General features: G+C 42.0%; 2 protein-coding genes across 3 annotated transcripts in view; one reads left to right on the top strand and one right to left on the bottom strand.

Annotated features, from left to right (window-relative positions):
• The window catches only part of pcxb (pyruvate carboxylase b), a 285,541-nt gene that overhangs the window by 177,756 nt on the left and 82,827 nt on the right, over nt 1-24,958 (top strand). The window lies entirely within an intron of this gene.
• Nucleotides 1-24,958, bottom strand: part of LOC102797977 (leucine-rich repeat and fibronectin type-III domain-containing protein 4) — a 35,581-nt gene that overhangs the window by 4,956 nt on the left and 5,667 nt on the right. The window contains exons 2-6 of the mRNA XM_087837655.1: nt 13,829-14,437; nt 13,579-13,741; nt 11,640-11,810; nt 9,674-9,835; nt 8,296-9,030 (exon numbers count right to left, since the gene is read on the bottom strand). Coding sequence (XP_087693781.1) covers nt 8,296-9,030; nt 9,674-9,835; nt 11,640-11,810; nt 13,579-13,741; nt 13,829-14,411 — 1,814 coding nt within the window. The 5' untranslated portion in view covers nt 14,412-14,437. The remainder of the gene's footprint in view (nt 1-8,295; nt 9,031-9,673; nt 9,836-11,639; nt 11,811-13,578; nt 13,742-13,828; nt 14,438-24,958) is intronic.

The raw sequence follows: 24,958 nt of genomic DNA, 5'->3' as shown, positions 1-24,958 counted from the left end.
ACTCCAGGTTCCCAGATAATCTGAGTAGACACATGGGGCATCGTCATTAAAGTCGTCCTCATCCAGCAGTCATTAGGTCGCTATAAAGTCCCCTCTAACACTGTTACAAATTTGCCCGTTAACTCGTGCTGTGCGGTGGAGCAGCTTGGGTTCCAGGTGTACGTTTCCATGGCAAAGGCTCATTATTTGACTCAGCAGTGTAGTGATTATACTAAGAGTACCCCTTCTTCTGATATCCACACACTAAGCACTCGGGACCAATCAACGTTCCTAGCTTCATTTTCCAGGATATTAGTCATGTCTTATTTTCTGAGAATTGACATAAAATTGCCAAAATTTTTCCATAGCAACATCATAAGCACATCAGCTTGAGAGATACCAATTACAAAAATAAAGCTGTACTTTGATACGCTAAGAAATGTGTATGCTGAAGCTAATTTAATCTTTCTCACAGAACTGTAAAGAAGTGTCAGAGATCTCTGAACTCATGGATATAAACTACAGTGGACAACCTAAACATCAGAGCAGTAACCAGCGCTGACATAAAAAGATGAGAGGTTTTCATTAAGGAGTTTTCATATTCCTACAGCAAAAAGACATCCAGAGAGTGAAAGTGAAACCGAGGATTATGACCAAATATCTCAGGGATGAAAGCTCAAAATAAAACCTCTTGTGCAATCAGTCAAGCCAGAGAATTGTGAATAGCTCCTGTGAAGTCCAGTAGTAAAGACAGGGGGTGCTCAATCAGATTTCCAACATGAAATATACAAGAGGCATCACTCGCTATGCTTCTGTCTCTGAATAAAAAGCCTTGGTCATAGTATAGGCTTATAAAAGCCCCCGAGATTTATCGCAATGGTGTCAGTTCATCCAAAGCCTTTATGCATCTATATATAATTGATAGATCCCACAAGACAGAGCGACTTGACCGTCATTGGAGTGATTCATGTACTCCAGTGTGTTGCTGCTTCTGTCTATCACAGGCTAATATCCAAATCTCTTTTCTTTCTTTGATTATTATTAGTGCATACTGGTTCAGAGTTACATGTGTTGCTGGATGCTGAATAAGAATGCCTAAATCTTATAAGATGATATTCTAGACCAGTATATTTGCATCTGTCTGGATTAGCCTAACACAACTAAGCTTTCTGGATGAGTCTTTGATTTGGTCCTCCACTGTGACCATGCCTCACACAGTCATGCACTTCTTTAGTCATTTTTCTAATCCTACCTTTCAGACTCCTCCCTTTTTTCACTCTGTCCTCCATTCTTCCCTCTATGTACTCCTGTAAAGCTCTTTATCAGTCCTCCACCGTCAATGCGTCCAACTTATTTTATTATTTTCCTCCATCAGTCTTACATGACCAGATTCCCTCCGTTTGGGTGATCAGCCTCTCTTATCTCCTCATATCCTATGAGCTTTTCATTGCGGTGTAATCACCCATCCCTCTTTTTCCTTAGCCTAAATCTGCAGTGATGCAGTCATCTTTGGTTCAACCTCTTTTACAACTTCACTTATACTTGTGCTGTTCACTCTCCTCCTCTGGTCTAATCCTGTGTATCTTTTACCTCATCTGCTTGCCTCAAATCCTTTGGTATTTTCCACCAGGCTCTACCTCAGGGGTAGGCAACTCCAGGCCTCGAGTGCCGGTGTCCTGCTGGTTTTAGATCGCACCCTGGGTTAACACACCTGAATCAAATGATTAGTTCATTACCAGGCCTCTGCGGAACTTCAATTTAGTCATTTAGCCCTTCAGCTGTGATGGATCATGGACACATCTAAAACCTGCAGGACACCGGCACTCGAGGCCTGGAGTTGCCTACCCCTGCTCTACCTGATCTCCCAGCCTCTCTTCCTTTTCAGTCACTCCACTATATCTCTATTAGCCACACCAATAACCATGTACCATGATGGCGCATCCAAGGTCACTCTTCTTCCCCTCTCATCTACCCCTATCTCCTCTGCCATCTCCTTTTTAGGTACCTCTGCTCCTCCCTCATCCCCTTACCACTTCTTTTCCTTTCACTACCCCCCTCACCATTTGCATCCTATATTTCTTTTCCTCTTCCTTTTGCCCCCCACCCCTCTGTCGTCTTTCCCACCCCGCCACTGCTTCCTCATGAGATTGTGAATCACCTCTCTAGTTGTTTTTGCTACACTGGGAGCGACAGAAATAGGCAAGCAAATTCACTAAAATATACATGGAAGACCCAGACACATTCACAAACGCATGCATCTTTGATATGCTGATTCGCTAGCACTCACTGCATTATTCATTTTTTTACCCGTATTTAGCTATGTGGTGTGGGTACACATGAAATAATATTCGGCTAAAACCTCTGTGCTCGAGACATTATGTTCATGAATACAAAGTGCATCTCGTGTAACTACGAAAATTGATTGATTAAACGGCCTTGGTGTTGTCTGTATTTGCACCGACTCTCTTTGTGGGCCGGCTTCTAACATACGAAGAGAGTTTGCTCCATCCCTGTGCTTCTAATTATGGTTAAAGCCTGCAAAGGCGTGCACATCCACAGATGCAAGAAGAAAGTAATCGAGACAAGGGAGTGCTTTGTTCAAGCCGGTGACACAGAAACGAGTAATTATTAGTACCCGTGAGAATAAGGGGGAGAGGAAAAGAGAGTGATGGAGGGAATAAAGGAGTGGTGGAGCCCTTTTTTTTCTTTTTTTCTTCTCATCGTACTTTTTGTCTTTTCTTGTCATTCTCGCCGCCTCACGTCTTGCTCCTCTGTCAGAGTTACCAAGCCTGGTGGTCTGACACCAGACAAGATTGGGCACAGAGAGCAAGAGCCGGAGGAGTGAGTGAGAGAAAGAAAGATGAAGAGGAACAACAAAGCAATTATCTCCTTCTGGCTGACATCTATCCAGCTCTCCTCACCCCCCCCCCCCCACCCCCCACCCCATGTCACGCCTTTTGTTCGTTCACTCTTTCCTACGTACATTTTTAGCCTTGATTCGTCAGACTGTTTATTGCCTTGTTATCTGTCTCTCTCAATTTTGTCTGCTTTCTTCTGTTTTCCATGATCACCCCACCTCCCCTGTTTTGCTTTCCTTTATCCGGCTTTTCACTTAACTCTTCCTTATTCGACCTGATTTTATTTTTTCCCCCCTCGATGCCTGATTCGGTTGCTTTTTTTTCATTTTGCGACCTTCTCCTTGTCGTCCTCATCGTTGCTCCCCCTTTCTTCACTTGAACCAGCTAAATATTTATAGGAAATTCCCTGTCCATCCTTTGCTACCTGCTTACCCCGTCCTTTTCCTTCATGTGACTCTACAGAATAATATAATGTGACATATGTATTGAGTGCTGACCCTGTTCTCTTCCCCTTCCTTTTGAAGCCTCTGATATAAGCTGACGCATGTATTGACACAGTAGTTTAACACTTAATTAGCTCTTCCCGTGGGGTAAAACTCTTCACTTCATTTTACTCCATCTCCTTTTCGCTTCCCTCCCTGCCCTCTAACCACTCAGCTGTCCGGGTCCTTGTTTGTTCATCTTGCTTTCCTCTTTTTCCATCTTTGAAGCTGCACGCCTCGGCATGCCCTGCTCCCTGCCACATCTCTTATTACATCCTTATCAATCCCAGCCTCAGCATTTGCACATATCTTCTTGCTTTTATGATTTTTTTTTTTTTTGTTGTAATATGACAAAGTGAAACCATGTGAAAATTTTGATGGTTTTCTGATTGGACCAGTGGGGAAAATCATTTGCACAGCTCAGTGTATTGTTTGTTTTTCCTGTTTTTGTTGGCTGAACACACTGTACTTTAGATTCTTGTCACTTTTGCTAAGCACATTTAGTTTACACGTAATGAAATGTGCTGTAAAAATAAAATTGACACTGACACATAGTTTGGTGTAGCTTTCGTCAGTGCCCTGGGTGAGCATTTATAAATATATCCATAGCACAATTCAGTGTTTTGTCAAATATTATTCAGATTTGGTGGGTAATTTGCAACAGGAAAAATCTTTAATGCCAACACCTAATTTTCAGGATTTTTTTGTATTAAAGCCCTCTCCTTTTGTGACTCATTAGCCGTGTTCTCAGCTCTGTTTCTCAGCACGCTCCTTTCCTGCGGCTTTCAACCTCTCGCTCTGTACTTTTTAACAGTGCGGCCTTTTCTTAGACACAACTTTCATTATTCTCATTATTTCTCAAACTCTGCGTGATTTTTCTCTCCAATGTACTCCTCTTGCTCTCCCTGTGATCGTTACTGTTCCCATTAAGTCTTGTGCCGAACCTGGCGCTTTGAGTGCCCGGCAGAAAGGTCGATCATGTGGTGACTGGGGTGCAATTGTGAAAATTGTCAAAGCCACTCTACGCCTTCCTGCGCACTTTAAAGACTGTTGTTAAACCTAATGAGAAACTTTTGGCTCAGACATATACAAGTGTCATAGAGATGCCTTCTCTGACATACCGTATATAGCAGCGATTCATAACTAATTCCCAACTGCTTGCCAGAGGCTAAAAATAGATGATTTACACGTAAAAAAATCATGAAGCACAGTGAAACAGCAGATATCTTGTATCTTAGTGAATAATGGATTATACAGAGGTTGGGCTCAGTGAGACGTGTGCTGAACATGGAATATGTTTCCTGTAAAATGTCTATTTACATGTCAGGTAGATTTTGACTGGTAGAGAGGTCATCGCTTACAATCCCAGCTAATTAAATGCTTCTTTCTGCTTTGTGTTCCTGCATACAGTACATGGAATATGTCAATGTGTTAATTCAGTATCACAGCTGCCATTAAAGTCGACGTGCTTCTGATTAAGACACGACCAAAAAAGCTCCACAAAGATATAGTGTCAGCTGATTAGTTGACGGCCTTAAACTGTCTATGGCTGCATGTTCTTTGTAACTTGCAAGTGCTGACGAAAACGCACTTTTGAACAGATGGTGCTCCATCGGTTGCTTTAAAGTGCTGGCTCATTAACATGGACTCGTACTTTCCTGTCCTGTTCTTTGTCCTTCAGGTAGGCCAGTCCCATGTGTGGGCAAAGAAGTCATGGTAATTGCTCACATTTACCGGCAACAAGGAAATCTTTGGCAGTTCTTTTGCTGTGCTTTTCAGAATCTGAGCTTCATGTCACATTGAAGGATCAGTGACCGTGTGGTGCTGTTAAAGTGTAGCAGAGCTCCGGGAAGGAAGCTGGCTTAATGTTGTGAGGGAGCACAGCTCAAAGGAAGCCACATTCATGACATTGTACCTGGTACTCTCACAAATGCCAGCAGAATTACAAGGCATGCTAAAATGGAGGTTGGTGTGGTCTAACATACGACTGACCTTTTAAAGGATACAGTGCAGTCTGCTGTTCTCTTATCTGTATGCCACCATCTTACGATGCACTTATTTCTTGTCATTTCTCAAAAATCCCTCTTTTCCTGTGTTTCCGTCTTTATTTCTGAATGCTCTCAACTTGCCCCTCGTCTCCCCCTCTTCCCATCTTTTGCCCAATTCAGCGAGTGGCTGATGTTTCCTCCTCCCAAATTCAGCAATAGAATCCGAACACAAATCCCAGATAAAAAGCCTGAAATCTCACTGACCTGGTCTCTCCTTTTGTTTCTAAGCCAGACTTGCTTTGGTTGATTCCTTTTTTCCCTGACCTGCTAGCTCGTGTGAAACTTTAGTTGGCACTAGCTCATTGATAGCATGATGGGAAGCCATACTGGAAATGCTCGACAGCGTTGTAGTATGCTGCTTTCCTCCTCCTGTCCTGAGAGACTGAGGGTTGTGCCTCCAGACTTGTCTCCTATTTCAACCTGTTTTCCACACTGACCTGTTAAAATGGCCACTACCCTACTCTGTGACACATACACCCCTCTGTTTTCCTGGTGGTGTGATTTGTTCAGTTTGGCAAAACCTCAGATCGCTTACACTCCTGTGATCCCAGCTGGTCAGTGACTCATTCTTTCATGCTTATCTCTTTTCTTTTGTTTCTCTCACAGCCGAGTTTTTAAGAAAAGCATTTTACTGGTGTCAACCTTTTTGCTTTAAAGAGCTATGTTTAGGTGCCCAAAGAAGAAGTCTGTATTTTTATAAAACCACCCTTGAGAAAAATATAACATTAAATATTAAAACACTTAAATTTTGAGTCAAATTTAATCGAGAAACTAATTAACCTGGTATTGTGTTGTTTGATATCTCATAGTTTATGTAGAGAGTATCTTCTCTTAACCTTTGTTACTAGAGATGACCAGCTTGCTCCCCTGATCTCAGATTATTATCCACTGAGAAATTAACACTAGTGATCAACAAAGAACTCGAGATCTCAGTGAGCTCATTTTAGGTATTACAAGTGTGTCGTGGGAGTATAAAGAATCTGCATGTTATTGGTTTTGATGTTGCATTCCTGTTGGACATCTCTTTATCTCCATCCTTTCAACTGCACAACCTTCTTTTCAGCAGAGGAGCACTTTGCTTTCACAAAATTGCCTCGTCTCTATTTCTAAACGTTCCTGCTCCCTTGTCACATTATTCCTGTTTGCTTGTTTTGTTTTTTTTTAAAGATCTGCTTTCTGGCGCTTTCGCTGTCTTACGTTTCCGTGGGCTCCATTTTCTCCTTTCTCCCTTATTGCATCAGTTCTCCCAACCTCCCCCTTTCTTTCATACCCAGGTGTATATCTGTGTACACGGTCTTTCTATTTCAGTTATGGATTTAAATACCTTCCCTCCCTCTCTCCACCCTCGGTTCCTTTTTTTGTTTTTGTCTTCCTTTTCCCACGTGGGCCTTCTACTCTCTTGTCCTCCTTACTGTCAGTCTGCTTTCACACATTCTCAATCTCACCTCAAGGTGATTTGGGTAGAACCCATCTTAGTCTTCTACAGGTCTCAGTCCACATGTCTAAATTGATCCGCTTTCCCCTTCTAACTGCATCTTTCACTCATAGTATTGCTTTTTAACTCCCCATCCACCCTTTTGCATACAGCTCAGGTTCCTACTATTTTTACTTTACTCTCAAACTTTCAGATTATAGCTTTTTTTCCCCCTCCACAATCATATTTCCATCTCTCTGTTCTCTACAGTCTTTGTCATACGCGTTGCTCTACCCCTTACAATACACTTACAGCTTAATGCCTTCTTTATAATACCTGAGGGAAGTCACATTGAACCCCAGCATTACTGCCAGCTAAAATAAAAACCCCACACAAATAATAGCACAGTGGCAGCCCTTGCTCAGCAAGCCCACAGTGTCTTATCCCATCTTCCTCACTGTTTAAGCCACTGTAGCAATAACCCCACGCAAAATGTCTCATCAGTCTACGCTCGTAAATTCAGAAACAGTAAACTTTGAATGTGTACCGCTATAATTCACGAACAGCACCATAGTATTGTACATGTAAGCACACCAAGTAGCTAATAAAGCCGCACTGTTTTATATTGAAAGACATTAGTCTCATCCTTTAGCTTTAGCTTTGTTTAGACTGTTTTCTCTCATAGTTTCTTATGCAAGTACAATATTTTAGAAATGCAAATAAAAAAGATGCGATTTTTCAGGATATTGTTTTTGGTCTTCCTTTGCAATTACTTTATGTAGAACTTATCTTGTATAGCCACAGCTACATTAGAGCTGTGGGGGAAAAAGCTGAATTTTTAAATACTTGCAGATGAGTTTTTTTAGTTTTACCTCCATGTTTTTCCAGATCTGTACTTGTATGCCATGGCATAAATAAGAGCTTTGAATCCTTTAACCACAAATCAACTTTCTAAGTGGTTATTTATCTCCCTCTTAGACTATGATGATACACTGACATAACTTATGAAAATTTGTGTATTTTGATTAAATACATGTTGCATCACTGTTATCGTGCATTTTTAGATACTGTGGCCTCTCGATGTTTATGTTACGCAGCTCACAGTTCAGAAACATCCATCCCCCTCCTTCAAATCCTTTTCCACGTTATCCACATGTCTTCCCATTCTGCACTCACCCATATGCACTGGCTACTGCCTATTGAGATTAAGTGTCATAGTGATGGAGATAAATTATTAACAGTCTCTCGTCCCTTTCTTCCGCTCCCCGTTCACTTTTCCCTTAAGCTATCCGCACATCAATATGCAAGATGAACAGTTCGACTACTGAAGTGTCATATTGTAATGGATAAATATTTAAAATGATTAGCATGAAAGAAAAGGGTGGGCATGACCCTGCAAAAATACCTTGTGGAGGAGAAGCTGAGAAAGCAATCATTTGGCAAGTGTCTAAGTTTGCCATTAGATAAGCGACAAAAGCTTCTATTATTTGCATTGTGAGTAAAGTTGAACTGACCTGTAAACGAGCGTCTCATCGGCGGTGCAGTTGTACTGTATCTGATACATCCAGACAACGTAAGCTCCAGACAAACGCCCCAAATCCCATCGGACCTGAGCCGATGTCGATGTTACTCCCTGTACTCCAATCATCCTTCCTTCCTCTTCGTCCCCCTCTTCCTCCTCCATGCTTCCTCCATCAGTCCTCTCTCCTTCAGATGCCCTACCGCCGTCACCCTCTTCGTCATCCCCTCCACCTCTTTTCCCATCCTCTGGCTCTCCTCCGCGTCCACCACCATTGTTAATCCCTCCATTTTTGGCCGTGCTAATATCCGACGAGCCCGGATCGGTCCGTAAAATTCCATTGGTCACGTTCCTGTTGTTCTTGGTGTTAACACTGTTGCTCCCAGCGTTTCCACCTACTCCACCCCGGTGAGGCAGGGGGATTATTTTGAGATCCACAGTGGCAGTTGCTTCACCTGCTGCGTTTATTGCGATACATGTATATGCCCCGTCATCACGGGCTACTGTTACCAAGATATCCAAGGTCCCGTTGCTAAAGGAGCTGGTCCGCGATGAGTTTGCGATGATGCGATCATCTGGTGAAACCCAGTGGACTACTGGCTCGGGGTCACCAATGGCGCGGCACTTTAGCGTGGCTCGCTGGCCCTCCAGAACCCACAGCTTGTGCGTGTGGCGAGTGATGAGAGGTGGTTCACATGTGAACTCCTCCTCAGGAATTGACCAGAAATATCTGCAGGCACAGAAAAGAGACAGTGAGAGAGGTAGAGGGAGATGGGTGGAGCAGATTAATTTTGCTATTCTCCACAAATCCCAAATGATCAATTAACCAGATAGCATCTTGCAATGAGTCACACAAGAATCATATGTGGGTCAGGAGCTTAAAATGTGAAGACCAACAGCTTCCTTCTATCAAAGCCTATCATGTTAACATCTGTCCGCATACATATTCAAACTAAGAGACACCAGGATCCTGTGATGACAAACTCAAAAATGCTGAAAATGTGAATAATAGCAGACTGATGAGGACAGCAACTCCTTTTCCTCATAAATGCTTCATTTTCAGTGTGTGGTTTTGACTACAGAGTTAGACTAGAAATTTAGCACAGAGGAAGTAGAGGTAGTTCAGAGTATCTAATAAGGGGCAAAATATCACGCCAGTGTTCTTAAAACTGGCTGCATGGCCTACCTGTCCTCATGAGTTTGAGCTTAATCTCTGTTCGTGCACACTTGATCTCATTAAGGTAAGAATTAGGTCATTTTAATTCAAAACATTGTTCAGCCTGTAACTTATTACATTGCTGCCCTATGATAGAGGAAACCTTTACTAGTTACAAGAATCAGAATAATCCATTGACCAGCTGACGATGATTTACCTTCCAGCAAGGTGAGCAGGAGTGGCACACGTCTCCATGTCATCTCCACGGATGAGGCGCCTTAACCATAGCAGCTCACAATTGCAGTGCAGTGGGTTCCCTCCAAAATTTAGGCTTATGACAGCATTGTATGGGGTAGGACTTATTGCACCTGTCTGAGACCTGAATATAATAAAAGAAAAGCAGTCAGTCCATTCACTTAATGATGCCTTGCTGGACTTCGAGGTTATTTAAATGCAATATTCATAATTGTGTTTTCTCTCATTTTGAAACGAGTAGCTGTAGTGAATACAAAAGAGCCTTAAAACTAAAAAATGGAGATAATCAATTTGCATTTGGTTAAGTTTTTATAAATGATTTACTTTGAACATCTCTCTCTAAGAACAAGAAGGACGTCTTTCATGAACTTGTCCTTAGACAGGTTGAAGTCAATTTGGTGCAAAACAAATGTGAACATGGTATCTTCACATTTGAACATACCATGTTCAACCTCTCTGCTATTTGCTCCTGACAGAAATCTGAGCTTTGCATGCATCACTGAGTAAAACTTGTCAGTTATACAGTGTGAACGGCTGGTAGATGAGGCTGTCTTTGCTCACCACAAATTTTTAGCTTTGCTTCTCATTCTGACAAATGGTTTGGAGACCACTACTTGTTTTCTGAGACCTCTAATGGGCACCGTTGCACAAGTGTTGCAGTTTTTGTTTAACAAATTCTTTTGAAGTTAATTGGACAAAGCTTGATAGACGAGGTTCAGCTGTCTGATTTTGTCACTCTATTTTTTTCTGCTTTAATGTACCTTATACTGATCTGCTCCCACAAAGCATTTTACAGTTCACAGCCGTTTTTAGAAAAGGGTAAACTGTGACTGTACGCTGATTTACTTGAACATCAAATCCACCTTTGTGTTATCTGAACACATGGATCAGTGGAAGGGAAGCAATTCGTGGAGTTCATTTATTGTGCAAATAAACATAAAATTTGCCTAAATCTGGCTGCAAAATTTTGTTGCGCCATAACTTTCAAATGTTTCTAAAACCTTAAACTTGATAATTGTTCCCAAGTTTCCATTTTAATACCAAGCTTTTAGAAGTAGTTTTATATAGCGTTTAATGACTGGTGTGATCCGTAGAGGGCATGGGAACATGTGAAACTGCAGAATAAACTTGCTGTGTATAGCATGGCTATGTGAGAAGCTCTATTTAGTACAATCAGACTGAACTTTATGTGAAAATATAAAAGATTTAAACACTGGATTGCATAAACTATAGAAGAATGCAACTTGTTGTGCAAGCATTCAGGTTTCCCTTTTAAATCTGGATGCATAAAGATGAGTTACAGGGGAAGTTATGATTAAAGAGATCATTTGTCCTCGATTTTAACTTGTTTTTAAAAGGTGGCCTGAGCTGAAATGTCTATATTACTAATCAAAGCACTGGTCAGTTGTTATGATCTTGCACACTATGGTCTGTCATAGCGTGCAACATAGTCCTTAGACAGGCGAGTTAGAAATCGTGTCAGTGCAACACCTCATACGGTTGATGTGACAAAAATGTCAGTCCCACTGAGTTCTAGTTGACCAAAGCTGTGTCACAGCTGGACTTTGATTTCCACATTAGTTGGAGCACAGCTGACAGCTTTACAATGAGTGCGTACTTCTATTTATAACCTTCATATAACTCGCCATCACTATTTCAAAACTTGAAATATGTTTGAGTCAGCGAAGTGGTGAGAATTTGTGGTGGCACATACGTGTTGTTCATATTGATTATTTAAATAGCATAAAAGTAAATGTTGACTAAAGAATTTAAAGAATGCCAGCACACCAGCATTGTCTTTCTCTCTTTCTGTGCCAGAAAGCACCCTGCTAAAAACACACACACTGGTAGCTCTGTGGTGTCTGCAACAGGATCTTTCTACTAAGCTACTTCTGAGGGAAACATAAAAGTTGAAGCTTAAGAGCTACCTTGCAAAGAGAGGATCAGGAGGCAGGGTTCGGAGCCTGTTGGAGGTCATATCCAGCCTTGCAAGCTTATACAGCTCTCCAAAGACTCCTTCCGCTATGTGATCTATCAGGTTATGGTCCAGGTTTAGTGTGTGCAGACTGGCCATGTTCTGAATGGACTCCCATGGTACCCTGTAGATATAAAAAAGAACAACGGCTAATGTGAGATTTATTGACTTGGTAAACTTTGTAGTGAGATTGATCATGCAGTGTGAAGATGGAGTAACAGCAGCTCTAAAGACAGATCCACCTCTTGAGACCTCTTTATTAAAGGATGTGATTGTAGCACCGATAGATCCACAGTTCATTTGTTGTTCTCTGGGTAATTTCTTCTTACTCTTCAGAGAACAAATATGCAACGATGAATTAATAGTGACAACAATGGCAGACAACAACAACAGATGCTTGTTTTCCTTCTGAATCTTTTGCTCTATCTGGGTTTCCCCTAGTCCCATCTGTGACCCATTGCAGTAGTCATTTAGTATTCCATTAGTGCTGTCATTCCCTGTTTTGGACCAATTAGTGAGTCCAAATTAAATGTCTGGAACTAGCAAAATGGGAAAAAATACGAAGCATTTATTTTTTGGCGTCAGTCACACCAGCCCTGCTGATTTTAACCTTTTGTGTCCAGGTTCACCGAACTGAACTTTAGTTCATTTAGTTCATTGGGTGCAAAGAATACTTTTCTTTTTGTAGTTGACTAAATAAACGTTTTCAATGATTTTAATCAGTTACAAAAACAATTTGGTAAACATTGATGGTTACAGCAGGTGGCCTGCATTTATCTGTACAATAGTTTGATTAGACAACAGGCCTGAAAGAGGAAAGAAGTGCCAGGCATAGTTAATTAGACCATGTTTATGGTTTAGATTATGGTTTTAGAGGTTGGAGAAAGGCCAAAGAGCTGCATTGGAGGAGACAAATGAAACATCTTAATCAGAACTGACAGCCCAATGCTGCCGAATTTATCAGTACAGAGGGACACTAGGAAGAGAATAGAGGCCTAAAAGAGAATATCATCATTGTTCTGACTTATCATTTAGACCAGAGGAATGGAAAGTAACGCTGAATCCCTATTGTCCTAAATAGACATGAGAAGAATACTGCACCCTGCACTCAGCTGTATAGAGCAGCTATTACAGTGTACACGGTGGCAGTGGAGTAAGCTCAGTCGAAGTGAAAGAAAATTAGAACCTCATCAAAATTGACTTTACCTTTTCTTTCCCTTCTCCTCGTTGCCTCATATGCCAAGTGTTTTCATTGTGCGTTTGTGTGTAAATTTTGTGTGCAGCATACACTGACAGAGACGGGTCTGTCGGTGTATGCTGGCTCATGAATTAAATTGAGTTTGACACAAAGGATGTCAAACTCAATTTAGTTCATTGGCCACGTTCAGTCCACTGTATGCAGCCTAAGACAAACAACAGTATATGGTTCTTTTCCCCTTTAAGTAGTGTAGCACAAGGTGTTTTCCTAAAACTTACATGGGTTTATGGTTACAAGTTTAAGTTATGTCTTCAAAATGTGCAAAATAAAGTATTCTTGTTAAATACTATCTATTTAAGAATGATCTGCTTACAAGGAGGATGAACATCCTGAAATATTGTAAGAAAAATAAGTGCATTTTCAACGCTTTCTCATAGTTTATTTTTCTTAATTCATTGAGATTACCGTCATATGAACAATTGAGAGATCAGTGGAAAGGCACACAACCTTCACACGTACAAGTTTTTGGAGTAATTTATTAAGAAACTCTATCAACAACGAACTTCACTGCCGTTTTTAAACGTTGCAAGTCTGGCTCCAGGCCCCATTTTTGATGATTTCTGCTTAAAGAACAATGTCTGTGGCTTGGATGTGCTGTGCACGTGGGTGATACCCAACAAAAGCAAAAACTCACCTCCTGAGGTTATTGTAAGATAAGTCGAGGTCTTCCAGTGTGAGCAAGAAGTCATCGAAAGCCTGCACGGAGACCTTGATCAGCTGGTTGTTGTTGACAATCAGGTGCTGCAGATTGACCAAACCTGCAAGGTCTCTAGGTCCGAGTATTGTCAAGCGATTACCTGGATAAAACAATAAACGGGTAAAAACACGTTTAAGTAGTGTATTTGATTCAAGTCTTGAACACTGAGAATAAAATAACTGCTCACCATCCAGATGCAGAGAGCGTAGACTCTCCAGGTCAGCAAAGGCCATTGGTCTAATAAGGTGGATGGTGTTCCTTGACAGTGTCAGATCAACCAATCCGGTCATGTTGACAAAATCATTTCCGCCCACTTCTGTTATAAAGTTATCGGCCAGTCGCAGCTCAACTGTCCGCCGGTCAACATGCGGTGGGACGAACAGGAGGCCTTTGTCGGCACAGAGCGTGCTCAGTGACTCCGAAAGGTTTCGACACACGCAGTGGAAAGGACAGGCCGAGACCACACCCCACGTCTCCCCTGCTCCAATTAGAGAAGGAAGCAGGCAGCATGTGACCAAAGTCAGCCAGTGAAAGACTGGGAAAGGGACAGAGTCCGGGAGGGTTCTCTTTGCAGTCCTGGGACAGGCGCAGTGGATGAGATGGGATGAAGTTGACAGAGATGAAACAAAAAGAGGGGACAGAAGAGAGACGGACAGACTGGGCAGAGGGAGGAGGGAGGGGAAGTCGGAGCCCTCTGCTCTGTCTTCGGGGTGGTGTGTGTGGGGTAGGTGTTTTTGTCTGCGGGGATTGAAGGGTGGGGGGACAGGCATGGTAGAACGCCTGGCTGTTCACAGACCTGGAGAGAAAAAGAGAACAGATCGGGGTAAAAAGATTAGACATAGTTTTTAAACTCATACAGTTGGTCTTATTTCTGTGTGTGTCTGGTTTTTTGTCTTCCACCTACTCTGACTAGACAGAAGTGAAGCAAGGGCTTGCTTTACACACATCCATACCTGTGCGGGTCAAGGCCTCTTTCTAAACAAGTACCACTTCACACTAGTGCCTACATGGTGCTTTGTAGCATTAAAATATCTGTATTGAAAAATGGTGGCCTCCCTTGCTGTGTGGTTCTTTTTTTTTTTTTTTAATTAGCTTACATGTATATTCTGTCCTGTCTACCTCTTTGCCACTGTAGCTTATTGCCTAGCAACAGCATACCAAAATACTGAATACAGCCAGTCCCCATAGTAACAGTTACCTAGAAACATGTGAGAGTGGATTACTGTTATATCATAGGACCCTTTCTTAACACTGTGGGTCAGGGAATTAAATTGGGTCAGCAGCCCATCAGCCACAGCAAAGCTCAAATAAAGCACCATGCAGGTGTTGGTAAGCCTGGCATAGTACTAAACATACCAGGGTCCCATTGTAAGTCTCACACATACAGTATGTATGGCAGTACAGTCGTACTAGAAGCAAGTCTTTCTACTCTGCAGCCTTGTTTTTTTTAAATGTATGGAGAGGATCCATAATTCAGTCACTATTTTAAAAAAAAAAACCCAGCAAGCTCTGATTTTCTTCTCATCAGGTTACACTTGGGCACACACTGTTACAAATACTTGCAAACATGATAAACATCTCTGGAAAACCCTATCAGAACATATAAACAGATGTCATGCTAATTCTGGTTATTTGTGAATTTGTGAATAAAGGCACTCAAACATATACACTGTCTCTGACATCTGTCAGTGTAACATTATTGGCTCAAATGACTCCCAGTTTGGCTGTTAATTGGCTTTTTGGTTGTAGGGGCGGGTCAGCTGTTTTGTTCGGTGTTAAAAATCTCACTTCTGTTTGTGTTATGGCTTTGAAATGGCATCCCTCTGCCTTTATCTTGCCAGTAAATGCACACATTGTGGCTTAGTGATAAGGTATAGGAGTGAGTCACAGCCACTGATTGCCATGCCTAATAGTTGTTATAGCAACTGTAGCCTAGATGCAGAAAGAGTGACGGGGATGGTTGATAACAGTCAGAGATGCGATGAGGGGAGATGAGATGGTGAGTCACAGACGGACACAAAAACATCACTGAAGAACGATGGGGATATTTTCATATGAAGCAATCTGTAAACTGACAGTGCAGAAACTAGAGTGTGATGATTACACGGTGATGTACAGTATATGCAACCCAATACTTTGAGTAATGACCAGGCATAACTATGCATCACGATGGCTTTACAGGTTGACGCAAATTGCGGCTCAATATCTTCCATTAGATTCTGGCTTTACGCTTTCTGCCTGAAACTAGAGGAGCGTTTGCAATCTAGCTCGGATAGCGAGACGGTGTTGATATAAAAAGGCGAGTTTTGTATTCTCCTCCCTGCTACATGGTTTGTTTGGTCTGCTTCCAAAATGTGAGCTCTATATTAGACCAGGCTACACTGTCTCGTTTTTGAATCATAACTTTGTATTGAGTAGACGAGAAGATGAGAACTCTAGTGCCTGAAATGAATGTACTTCTTTTTTTAATCTTGGGATCTCAAATGTTCTCGGTAACAGCTGAGGGGAAGGAATGGAAAAAGGTGGTATAGATCACGCAAGAACTACCTTTTTGCTTTTTTGAATGGTGCCATTGCTGCTTTAATATCCTGCGTTTCCTGTTGAAGCATGATGCTTGGGCAGCACATTAAACCAATGAGATATTAGTTATCAAGAGCAATGCAGTTTGGGCATAAGCCTGGTTTTCTGCCCATCCCATCAAGCCATTCATTTGTACGTCAATAGACTGCAGAGTTAGAAAACATTGCTTTTTGCTACTTATCTTGAGTGCCTCTTGGTTGTTCTGGGAAGCTGTAATGATTACCAGGAACTCTGTTTTCAACCCAGCCTAAAAATAAAACTCCAAGATGCTCTCCAGCTTAGCAATGATATCAGGGATTGTTATTTCCTTATGTCTAGTGTCATCATTTTCAAAAAAAAGAAAAGGAAGGATGAAAATGCTTGCAGCAGGAGAGAGTGGGAGTGTGGGGAGGGCGACAAAGGCACGGAAGCCTGCAGTGACAGCCAGTCCCTGGGGCAGGTTGATGCTGGAAGTCGACTGCTCCTGCACTCCTGTGGAGCCATGCATACTAAAATGTGACAATACTCTGGCAAAGTGTAATACTGCTTAAAAATGTCTTCTCCGCCATGTTCCCTGAAAAGCCCTAATGTCAGGTAGTGTCTTCATACGGTCAGCGCTAAACCAGCTTTACCCCACGCTTTGCTAACACTTGGTTTGCCTGCGGCATGCTGAATGTCAGTAATGCTCGTGCAGTCCTCTGTTGTGCGTCCTGCATCTGTCTCCACACCGTCATTTGACCTTTGTCTGTCTCATTCATTTTTTTCCTCCTACTCTCGTTGCTTAGCTCTTCTCGGTCATCCAATAACTCTCCTGGCCTTACTCTCACTCTGTTTTTAATTTCCACCTTCTGTCTCCTCTTCTCCTTGTGAAAGCCTTCTCCTCGTGTCCTCCCTGCCCTCACTGTCCACTCCCACACCTCTCTCTTACTGTACCGCTCCTCTTCTATCTCTATTTCCAGGGATCGGGCTTTGTTTCCTCATCTTCTATCCTCTTCCTTGTTATCTTTGCCTATCCTGTTTCTGCATCCTTGCTCACCTTCCATCTTCCTGCCTCTGGCTGTTCTGTAAATTACCACATTTTCTTTCTTTATGTCTCATTCCCTCTTTTTCTTTCTCTCCGTCTTGTCTGCCCTTGAGGCAACCCAAGTACGACAATGTTATCAGTCACAGCACTACCTCACCACCTTCTCCGGCAGCACTTCCTCTGTCATTTTGTCTCGTCTCCCTATCACTTGCTGATTCTGCTGCCCTCCATGTCTCCTTGCCAGTGCTGCTCTAACTTTCAGTCACAAACTATCCACACATGCAAACACACACCCTCTGATCCTGCAAACCACACATGATTATATGCTGCACCCTGCCTGTCTCAGAGGCACCCTCCCTCCCTCTCTCCTCGCTATTTCTTTCCTCCCTCCCTTCATTTATCTAACTTTCTCACTCATCTCTTCTCTCCATCTGCTTTATCTCTTGATTTTTTTTTTCTTCCCCTCCCAAACTGTCATTTCTTTCTTCTTACTCACTCAGCGTCTCACTCTCTCCTTCATTTGGTGCTCTTCCTCTGTTATGGAGGAGATCTCATTTACAACCAGAGCAGTGCAGTATTGAAGCTTTCTGGCACACAAGTTGGATGTAACTGATCTGCTCAGCTGCTGATCGATCAGAGCCAAAGAGATAGATAGCACCCTGTCCCATTCATTTACTCTCACTCTTTTTCTTTCACTCTTTTCTTCTTCCATGCTCTCATTTCATCTTTTTATCACTCTTTAACAGTGATAAAGATGCAAGTAGTAAACATGTTCTTAATTTTTTAAATTGTGAGGAGTTTTCTTTAAATTTCATATTTATGCAAAAAATAAGAGTGACACAGCAGTATGCCTGATGCACTATGGCATTTAATAGCTGCTTCCAGCCTAGGATGAGTGTTTCTTCTGATTCATGTGTTCCCTTTAGTGACAGTCAGTGTAGGACATACATGTGACTGTACTTGAGTCTCCTTTGGACCTTAGCCAGTACACCTCTGGTGCAAAAATAATGAAGACCCATTCTTATTTGTGATTCCAAAATCTGCACACAAAATGGTCTCTAGAAAGGTACTCAGATTACATCTTCAGATTACTATAAAAAAAGATCATCTTATACAACTGTGAAACTCAACAAATCCTCTTGTTTGAAATTATACAACTCAGATGTTTGCCACAGCTAATAAATCCCTCAAATCAACTTCCTACATGTCTAATCTTACCTGGTTCTATCGGGGAACTGTCACTTGCGTATAATGTAACCTACAGCAATGCCTTAACCTTAACTTTTTCAGTTTTTAACCACTAGTTGAAAATGGCTCTTGCCTACAGTATGATATTTATCTGTTCATCTGTTATACAAATATATAGCTTTTTGATTCCAGTTCTTCCCCCCTCTTATCTTTCCTTGTCTCTTTGGTCTGTGTGTGTGACACTCTTGTAACACTGTATTTTTCCCCTCTGGGAATCAATAAATTCTTATCTAACGCTTTGCACCGATGCCTCAGAAAGCTATAGTAAGGCATGTGTGCGCGTGCAGTAACTGAAATAAGCTAGGTAAGTATCTGCACTTGCTATATACGGTTGTAGACATGAACTTCCACCATGCTTGTCTAGTGCGTGTTCCTGTTTGTGAATTAATGTGACACTTGTCTGCACTTAGGAAGTCTTCTTGTGCTCTTAAGAGTTTGCTGCTGAATTTGCAATAAGCTGGAAACACACTTATGTGTGTCAACACAAACCCACCCACACTTTTTTGCACTCTTGCTCAGGCCCATGTGCACAAAGAACAAGACATCGCAGTATATAGCAATAAGGACAAAAGCCCACTGGGACAAAGCCTACTTGACACTTTTTGGGACAAAAAAAAGCCAAGGAGGTCAGTCGATAAAAGATTAATGATTAAGAAATAAATCACAGAGAAGAGCACAAAAATGCACCGGAAACTAGACAAAGAGGAGAATGAACATGAAGGTACATGAGTATTTGCTAGCTCATCCAAGCTCTTAGGCTTGTGTACCATATCTGTTGTTTGCAGGTGTTTTTGTTTTTTACTCTATTTTGGGAAATCTCTTCTTGCACGACCCTGCGTGAACCCATAGCTGTCCAGAGAGCAGGAAACAGACTGTTGATGAGAGCAAAAAAGGCTGCATAAAGTGAGAACATGAGCTAAAAGCATCTATGGAAGGATCTACTCTGTACCCTCTGCTCTGGAGCACAACTCGGTGCCAAGAGACTGAACCTGACCTCACCCCAACTCCAGCAAGCTTCAGTTTTAACGCCCACCACAAGCCCTGGAGGGTGCCGCTTCTCTTAGTGAGGACTGCTGAATGCGTTGCCACTAATGGCTTTAAAATGACGAATTTTCATTAAGTGTTTTTTCTGTGATACTGTTGAACCCGAACCCATGCAATTAAAATATGCTTAAGGCATGACTTGTGGTCAAAGCTCTAATGCGTCTTTTTGAAGTTTGTTTTTCACATGTTGGACCTAATGCACTTGGTCCATTGTTGTCCTTGGTTTCTGTGGATCATTATTAATGTCGGGGCCTTTTTAAATGCCACTATTAATAGTGTTAATAAAATCCATGTGTGTCTGTGTGTTTGCACGTGTAGGTTTGTGATTATATTTCCAAATCTGCAGATTGGCGTGTGTGCACGAATCCACTTTGGCACTCGCAAATGCCATTAGCCCATAATCGACTTAGGGAATGTTGCAATGTTTATAAACAAGGGGATTTGTATTTGCTCTCAGAAGCCACTTATCACAAGCACGGTAATCCACAGATCTTATTGGGCTGTGAATAGGTGTCCCACAAGGCTTCAGTCAGAAATCACTGACAGCCAGACATCGCGTTGCCACTAAGCGGTTAATGCTGGACTACAAGGCGTTTAGTTTGGAGGTAGAAATGAATGGAAAGTTTTAAAGCGGCATCATTTGACTGTCTATTCATATGGCTGGCATGCACTTGAGCTCTGCTGCATTGTTTGATGTTACAGTACGCAAAAGCTCCGCTAGCATAAATGCAGAGATCAAATATGGAGGCAGCCTTTCATTCGCTCGCATTCAAACTCTTTTTCGGTTACACTAAGGCTTTCTAGCATGCACTCTTACTCATAATCCAGGCCCTTCATATTAGGTGAGCACTTGCATACAGAAACAACCGCGAGCATACCAAAACAGTCTTCCCACACAATCATAATTATAGGGAGGCCGACACATAGACACACACTCTCTCTAGGCAAGGAACAAAAGAACACCCACGTAGCCTCTTCTTGCAGCAGTCGTGTGTACTGTAAGCCCACTCATCCTTTTGATACTATCGCTCCTCTGTCGTACTTGGTCCTCTTTAGTATGTATAGAAAGCACAGGGACGGGGTAACGGTATTGGATATGGAAACAAACAACAAATGCAGAGGAAAGGAGAGACTAAAGCGTGAAATACAGTGAAAGTGGGAAGCAAAAAAATAAAATAAATGGAGGAGGGAAGGGTGCAAGATGGGATAAAATGAAGCCAGTTGGAGGAAAAGTGGGATGGAAGAGGAGAGTCTGAGTTGGAGGAAAATGGAGAGAAGTAGGGATGAAGTCATTGTGTGTGAATGCGTGTCGTTAAGCGGATGGGCAGAGAAATATGTAAAGGCGATAAACGGGTGAAGGCCGCCATCCATCACTGTCAGAGAGAGGGATGAGGGAGGGAAGACGGGATTTGATTAGAGGAAGGGAGAGCTGCTAAAAACGACTCTGTATGTCATCGCCGTCACGATAGTGGTGGGAGAAGTGGGAGTGAAAGGCGATGAGGTAAGGAGGAGTGACGAGGTTAGCGGTCAAGAAAATTACAGATAACTTGGGATGGGACATTTAAAGCACCACATCCTGAGGTCAGAAAATTAAAAGTAAAGGCCAAGTATGTGAAAGTGGTCTTTTGGTTTCCTCTCTAAATGCTGTTTTGTTGTTGTAGGAGTAGAATTTAGTAACCCAGGCTTTACCCGACTAAGCAAACGACGGGCTGCTGTCCCAAAAGAAAATGAGATGATTACAAACGCTCCAACTTTAGATTTGTTTCAGGTCTTTGGCTGACCGAGAAGTGTGAAGATCATTATCTTTCAAACAGGAGTTACAGTGAAATGCTAATCTTTGTGTCAAGCATGGGCCTCTCAAGAAAGAACAAAAACATGCTCGTTTGTGTGGAGTCCTTTTTCGGTCTTTTCATCTTTTTCCCATATAGATGGGGGTACTGATGGGGAGGAAAGAAAGCTCACAGAACCCCTGAGGTAAATAGGAGTGGAAGAAGTGAAATTGGAGAAAAGAACTGAAGTGTGTTCTCTTTAAAATAAAAAGACTGCAGTCTCTTCACAGTGGGACTCCCAAATAATACACTTCTTATGAAATACTCCACTCAACTAATTCCTCCCAAGCCTCTATGTTGTATTTGAAAGAGAAAGAAATGAGTGTGTGTGTACGTACTCGTATATTCATCTGTATGCAATACCCACTCTCACTAATTCCTGTTGGAATCCTTCCTGTTTGGAAGATTTTAATAATTGTTTCTATTCCTGGAACGTCTCATAGCCAGATATTTAACATGTTTTCATTTGGGTTTTTGGTTTAATTATTTGTTTTTTCATTCCTGTGAAATTGTACCCACCTATGTATCAGTTTATGTACTAAGTGGCTCATATATTATCCTTGTTTTTGTCTCACTGAGGCACATTTCACAGTTCTTGCATGAAGATCATAAAAACTCTGGTGGTTTTGGTGATTTTCTTAAGCAGTCTGAAGAGCTTTTACTCTTATTTGTACAAAATTTGAAGACACGAGTGTTTGATCTGAGAGATTCTAGCGTTGTAGGGTGCTTTTGGCTCCTGTACCTTATGAAAAGCCAGGAGCTCTTGAAACTATCTAATCTTTAAACATGGCAACACTTAAGAGAAAGCAACCCACTCTGCTTGTTCTCCGCTCACTGTGTTTGGAGTAGGGAAAAAAATGGCAATATTGATGGAGTCTTTGAAGTTTGGCTTTATAAAAGCTGCCACTTCGCATCAGCTTTGCATAGATAAGCAACCCAGTCTTTAATGAACTTGGAGTGGCTTGTTAAAAACTGTTTAAAAAGTCATAAAAGTTGAACCACCTCGGTTACCTGTGATTCTTTTTGAAGTGTGGCTGTCACAGTGGCCAGACTTCGTGCAATATGTAGAAGCGCTCGGCTGCAGGATGTGCCAGACATCCAAAAACCAGGTGTTAACCCTGCTGTTCTGATTTAGCGCTGGCTGTGAATTGGTGAACCACGGAGAGGCTGAGCAGGAAAACCTGACGTGGTGAACCACAGCAACGAGTAGGCCTCTACTTCGTGTCACGGCTCACACATGTGCACCTCCATCTGGCTATTTTGTTCCTCTTCCATCAATCAAATGAACATATAGCTTTGGAGGCTTTCTTTCCAGTTCTCTAACAGTGTCATTACCATTAAGGTTGTTATAACTGTGGCAGCCAATAACCCATTATTTGCTGAGGGTTTGTAATTTAGTTTCCTCCCCTTGGAAAGCCCACACAACTGCACAGCTTGGGGATTATATTTTCTGGGAGGTAAATTGAATTGGCAAACAACAGAGGTGACAGTGATTTTCTTTGGCACTTCATTGGCACAGAGGGACGGGGAGTGGTGCCGTTATGATTTGTTATGTAACTCTTGTATACACCGCCTGAACTTTCTTCCTACTGGTATTTGTGGCCATTATAGAAGTATACCAGCACAGCTTGTGTTGTGTGTGCATTTTTCACCAGGAAGCTTTTCTTAATCGTTGTAATGCTTCATTGTCACTCAGAATGCAAAGCAGGACTTCAACATTATGTTTTGAACATCCTTTTGTAAATGCTAGCAGTCTCTTTCTATACATCTTACAGATGGATTCAGCAGCTGGATCACGAGGACAGCTGAGCAAATAAGGGGCATAAAGCACTGAAAATAACTTGGTTACATTGCTGTGCCAGAGTGTCTTTTCTACTTGGAGAGTAATAATTTTTCATTGTGGAGGATAGCTGTCATACTGCTGATAGGGGGAAGCGGCTCAATGCTTTTCTCTTTTGATGACTTCTTACTCCAGATGGCAATAGCATAGTAGGATCTAATTAAATTCCACAATGACAATAAGTAAGCCAATAAAATCATGTAATTAATAGCTGACGGTCTCTGTGTTTCCACATGCTCATTGATGCTATTCCATATTGCGCTGATTGTGAAGGAAATTGTGTTTGCATCAGTTGGCATCCAGGAGCCATTCTTTAAGACTTCTCCATGATTGAATCACACGGACTGCGGGGCGGACACGGTTATTGTAGCAGAGTGGGTTGGCCACTAATTGCACAGTTGGTTGTTTGAGACATGGCCACATACGCTTTGACAAATGTGACCTTGGGCAAGGCATTGAACTTCAAGATGCATGGAGGTGGGTGAAAGAGAAACGCACTGCAAAGCACTTTGTGCAAGCGTGCCGAGGTTAAAACGAATGCAGACTGCTGATGTCACATGACATCAGTGGGGTCGTTAGGGGAAAGGATGGATTAAGTGGCTACATGATGTCAAGAGCCTCGAGCTCAACACGTGTGAAACTTGAAAATTAAAGCAGGAGGCTGTGAAATCTTCGCTTTGTTCTGCAGTGACCAAGTTGCGTCACTTTTAAACTTCAGAAAGGTGTTTTAAGGTCTGAAAAACAACATACTGTTCACGGGGGGGACGTGTTGTTACCGGCCATCATGCATGTTCCTCATTCAACACCTTATTGTAGATGAAAGCAAGTTAAAGATTCTTCACATTTATGGTGCTCATCTGGCTATCTGCTTCTAAAAAATGAACGTTGCTTACATTCTAATTGTGATGTGCTGTTAAATATTAGTGACTTGTGGTGTGACACCTATTATCCTTAAGTCTGGTGTCAGTAGACATTCTCTTTCTTGATTTGTAAGATTTTAGTGAAGGTTGATTGTGTGTATTTGAGTTTGCAGTCACAGAGGGGTCACCCAGGAGAAACTCTTGCTTCAGTTTCCAATCCTAGTTTATTTTTCTTCACACAGTCACATTCTTGAACTTCTAAACTTGCACCCACTTAAACATAGTTATGCTTACATCCACAAATTTGCCTGCAGACACACAGTAATGTAAGTGGTGTAAAATAGCTGACCTGCCACTCACCGTGAACATAATGTGCTTGCATTTTCCTGTCCTGTTTTTATTTATTTTTTTACTCCTTCTGATGCTCTCTTCATCTTCGTCTCTCTAACTTTCAAGCTCAGCTTCATTGTCCCTTATTGACTTGTTTTGGCGCCTATTTCTCTATAAGCAGATGACTGCTCATTATCTGATTGCCTTTCCATCCGAACTCCAACCTAATGTCAGCCTTTCAGCACCATATTATCAATGGTTGCTTTTGTGCGTGTGCACCTGTGCGTGTTTACGTCGATGAGGCTAATCAACCACAAATTCAGTACAAATAAAAGTCTACAAATGATGTGCCAACACACCACTGCTGATCTGTCAACATCCCCACCAGTCAGAAACCCTGCAGCGCCAATTATATGGACCCTGATTGGCTGACGCCACGGGATGCAGCTTGGCGGAAAAGCGTGCGCGTGTGTGTATGCATGTGCATGTGGCAGTTTGGTGATTCAGCAGGCTTTTCAGCTCAGTGAGGGGAAATCCTGAGTAAGAGAACAGTTACCCAATCAGCGTTCTGCATTCAGCACAG

This window comes from Neolamprologus brichardi, chromosome 3 (genome assembly GCF_056152115.1).
Source record: "Neolamprologus brichardi isolate AB-2024 chromosome 3, ASM5615211v1, whole genome shotgun sequence".
Classification (NCBI taxonomy): Eukaryota; Metazoa; Chordata; class Actinopteri; order Cichliformes; family Cichlidae; genus Neolamprologus; species Neolamprologus brichardi.
The sequence above is the reverse complement of the archived record's forward strand: the minus strand, read 5'-3'. Positions and strand labels throughout refer to the sequence as shown.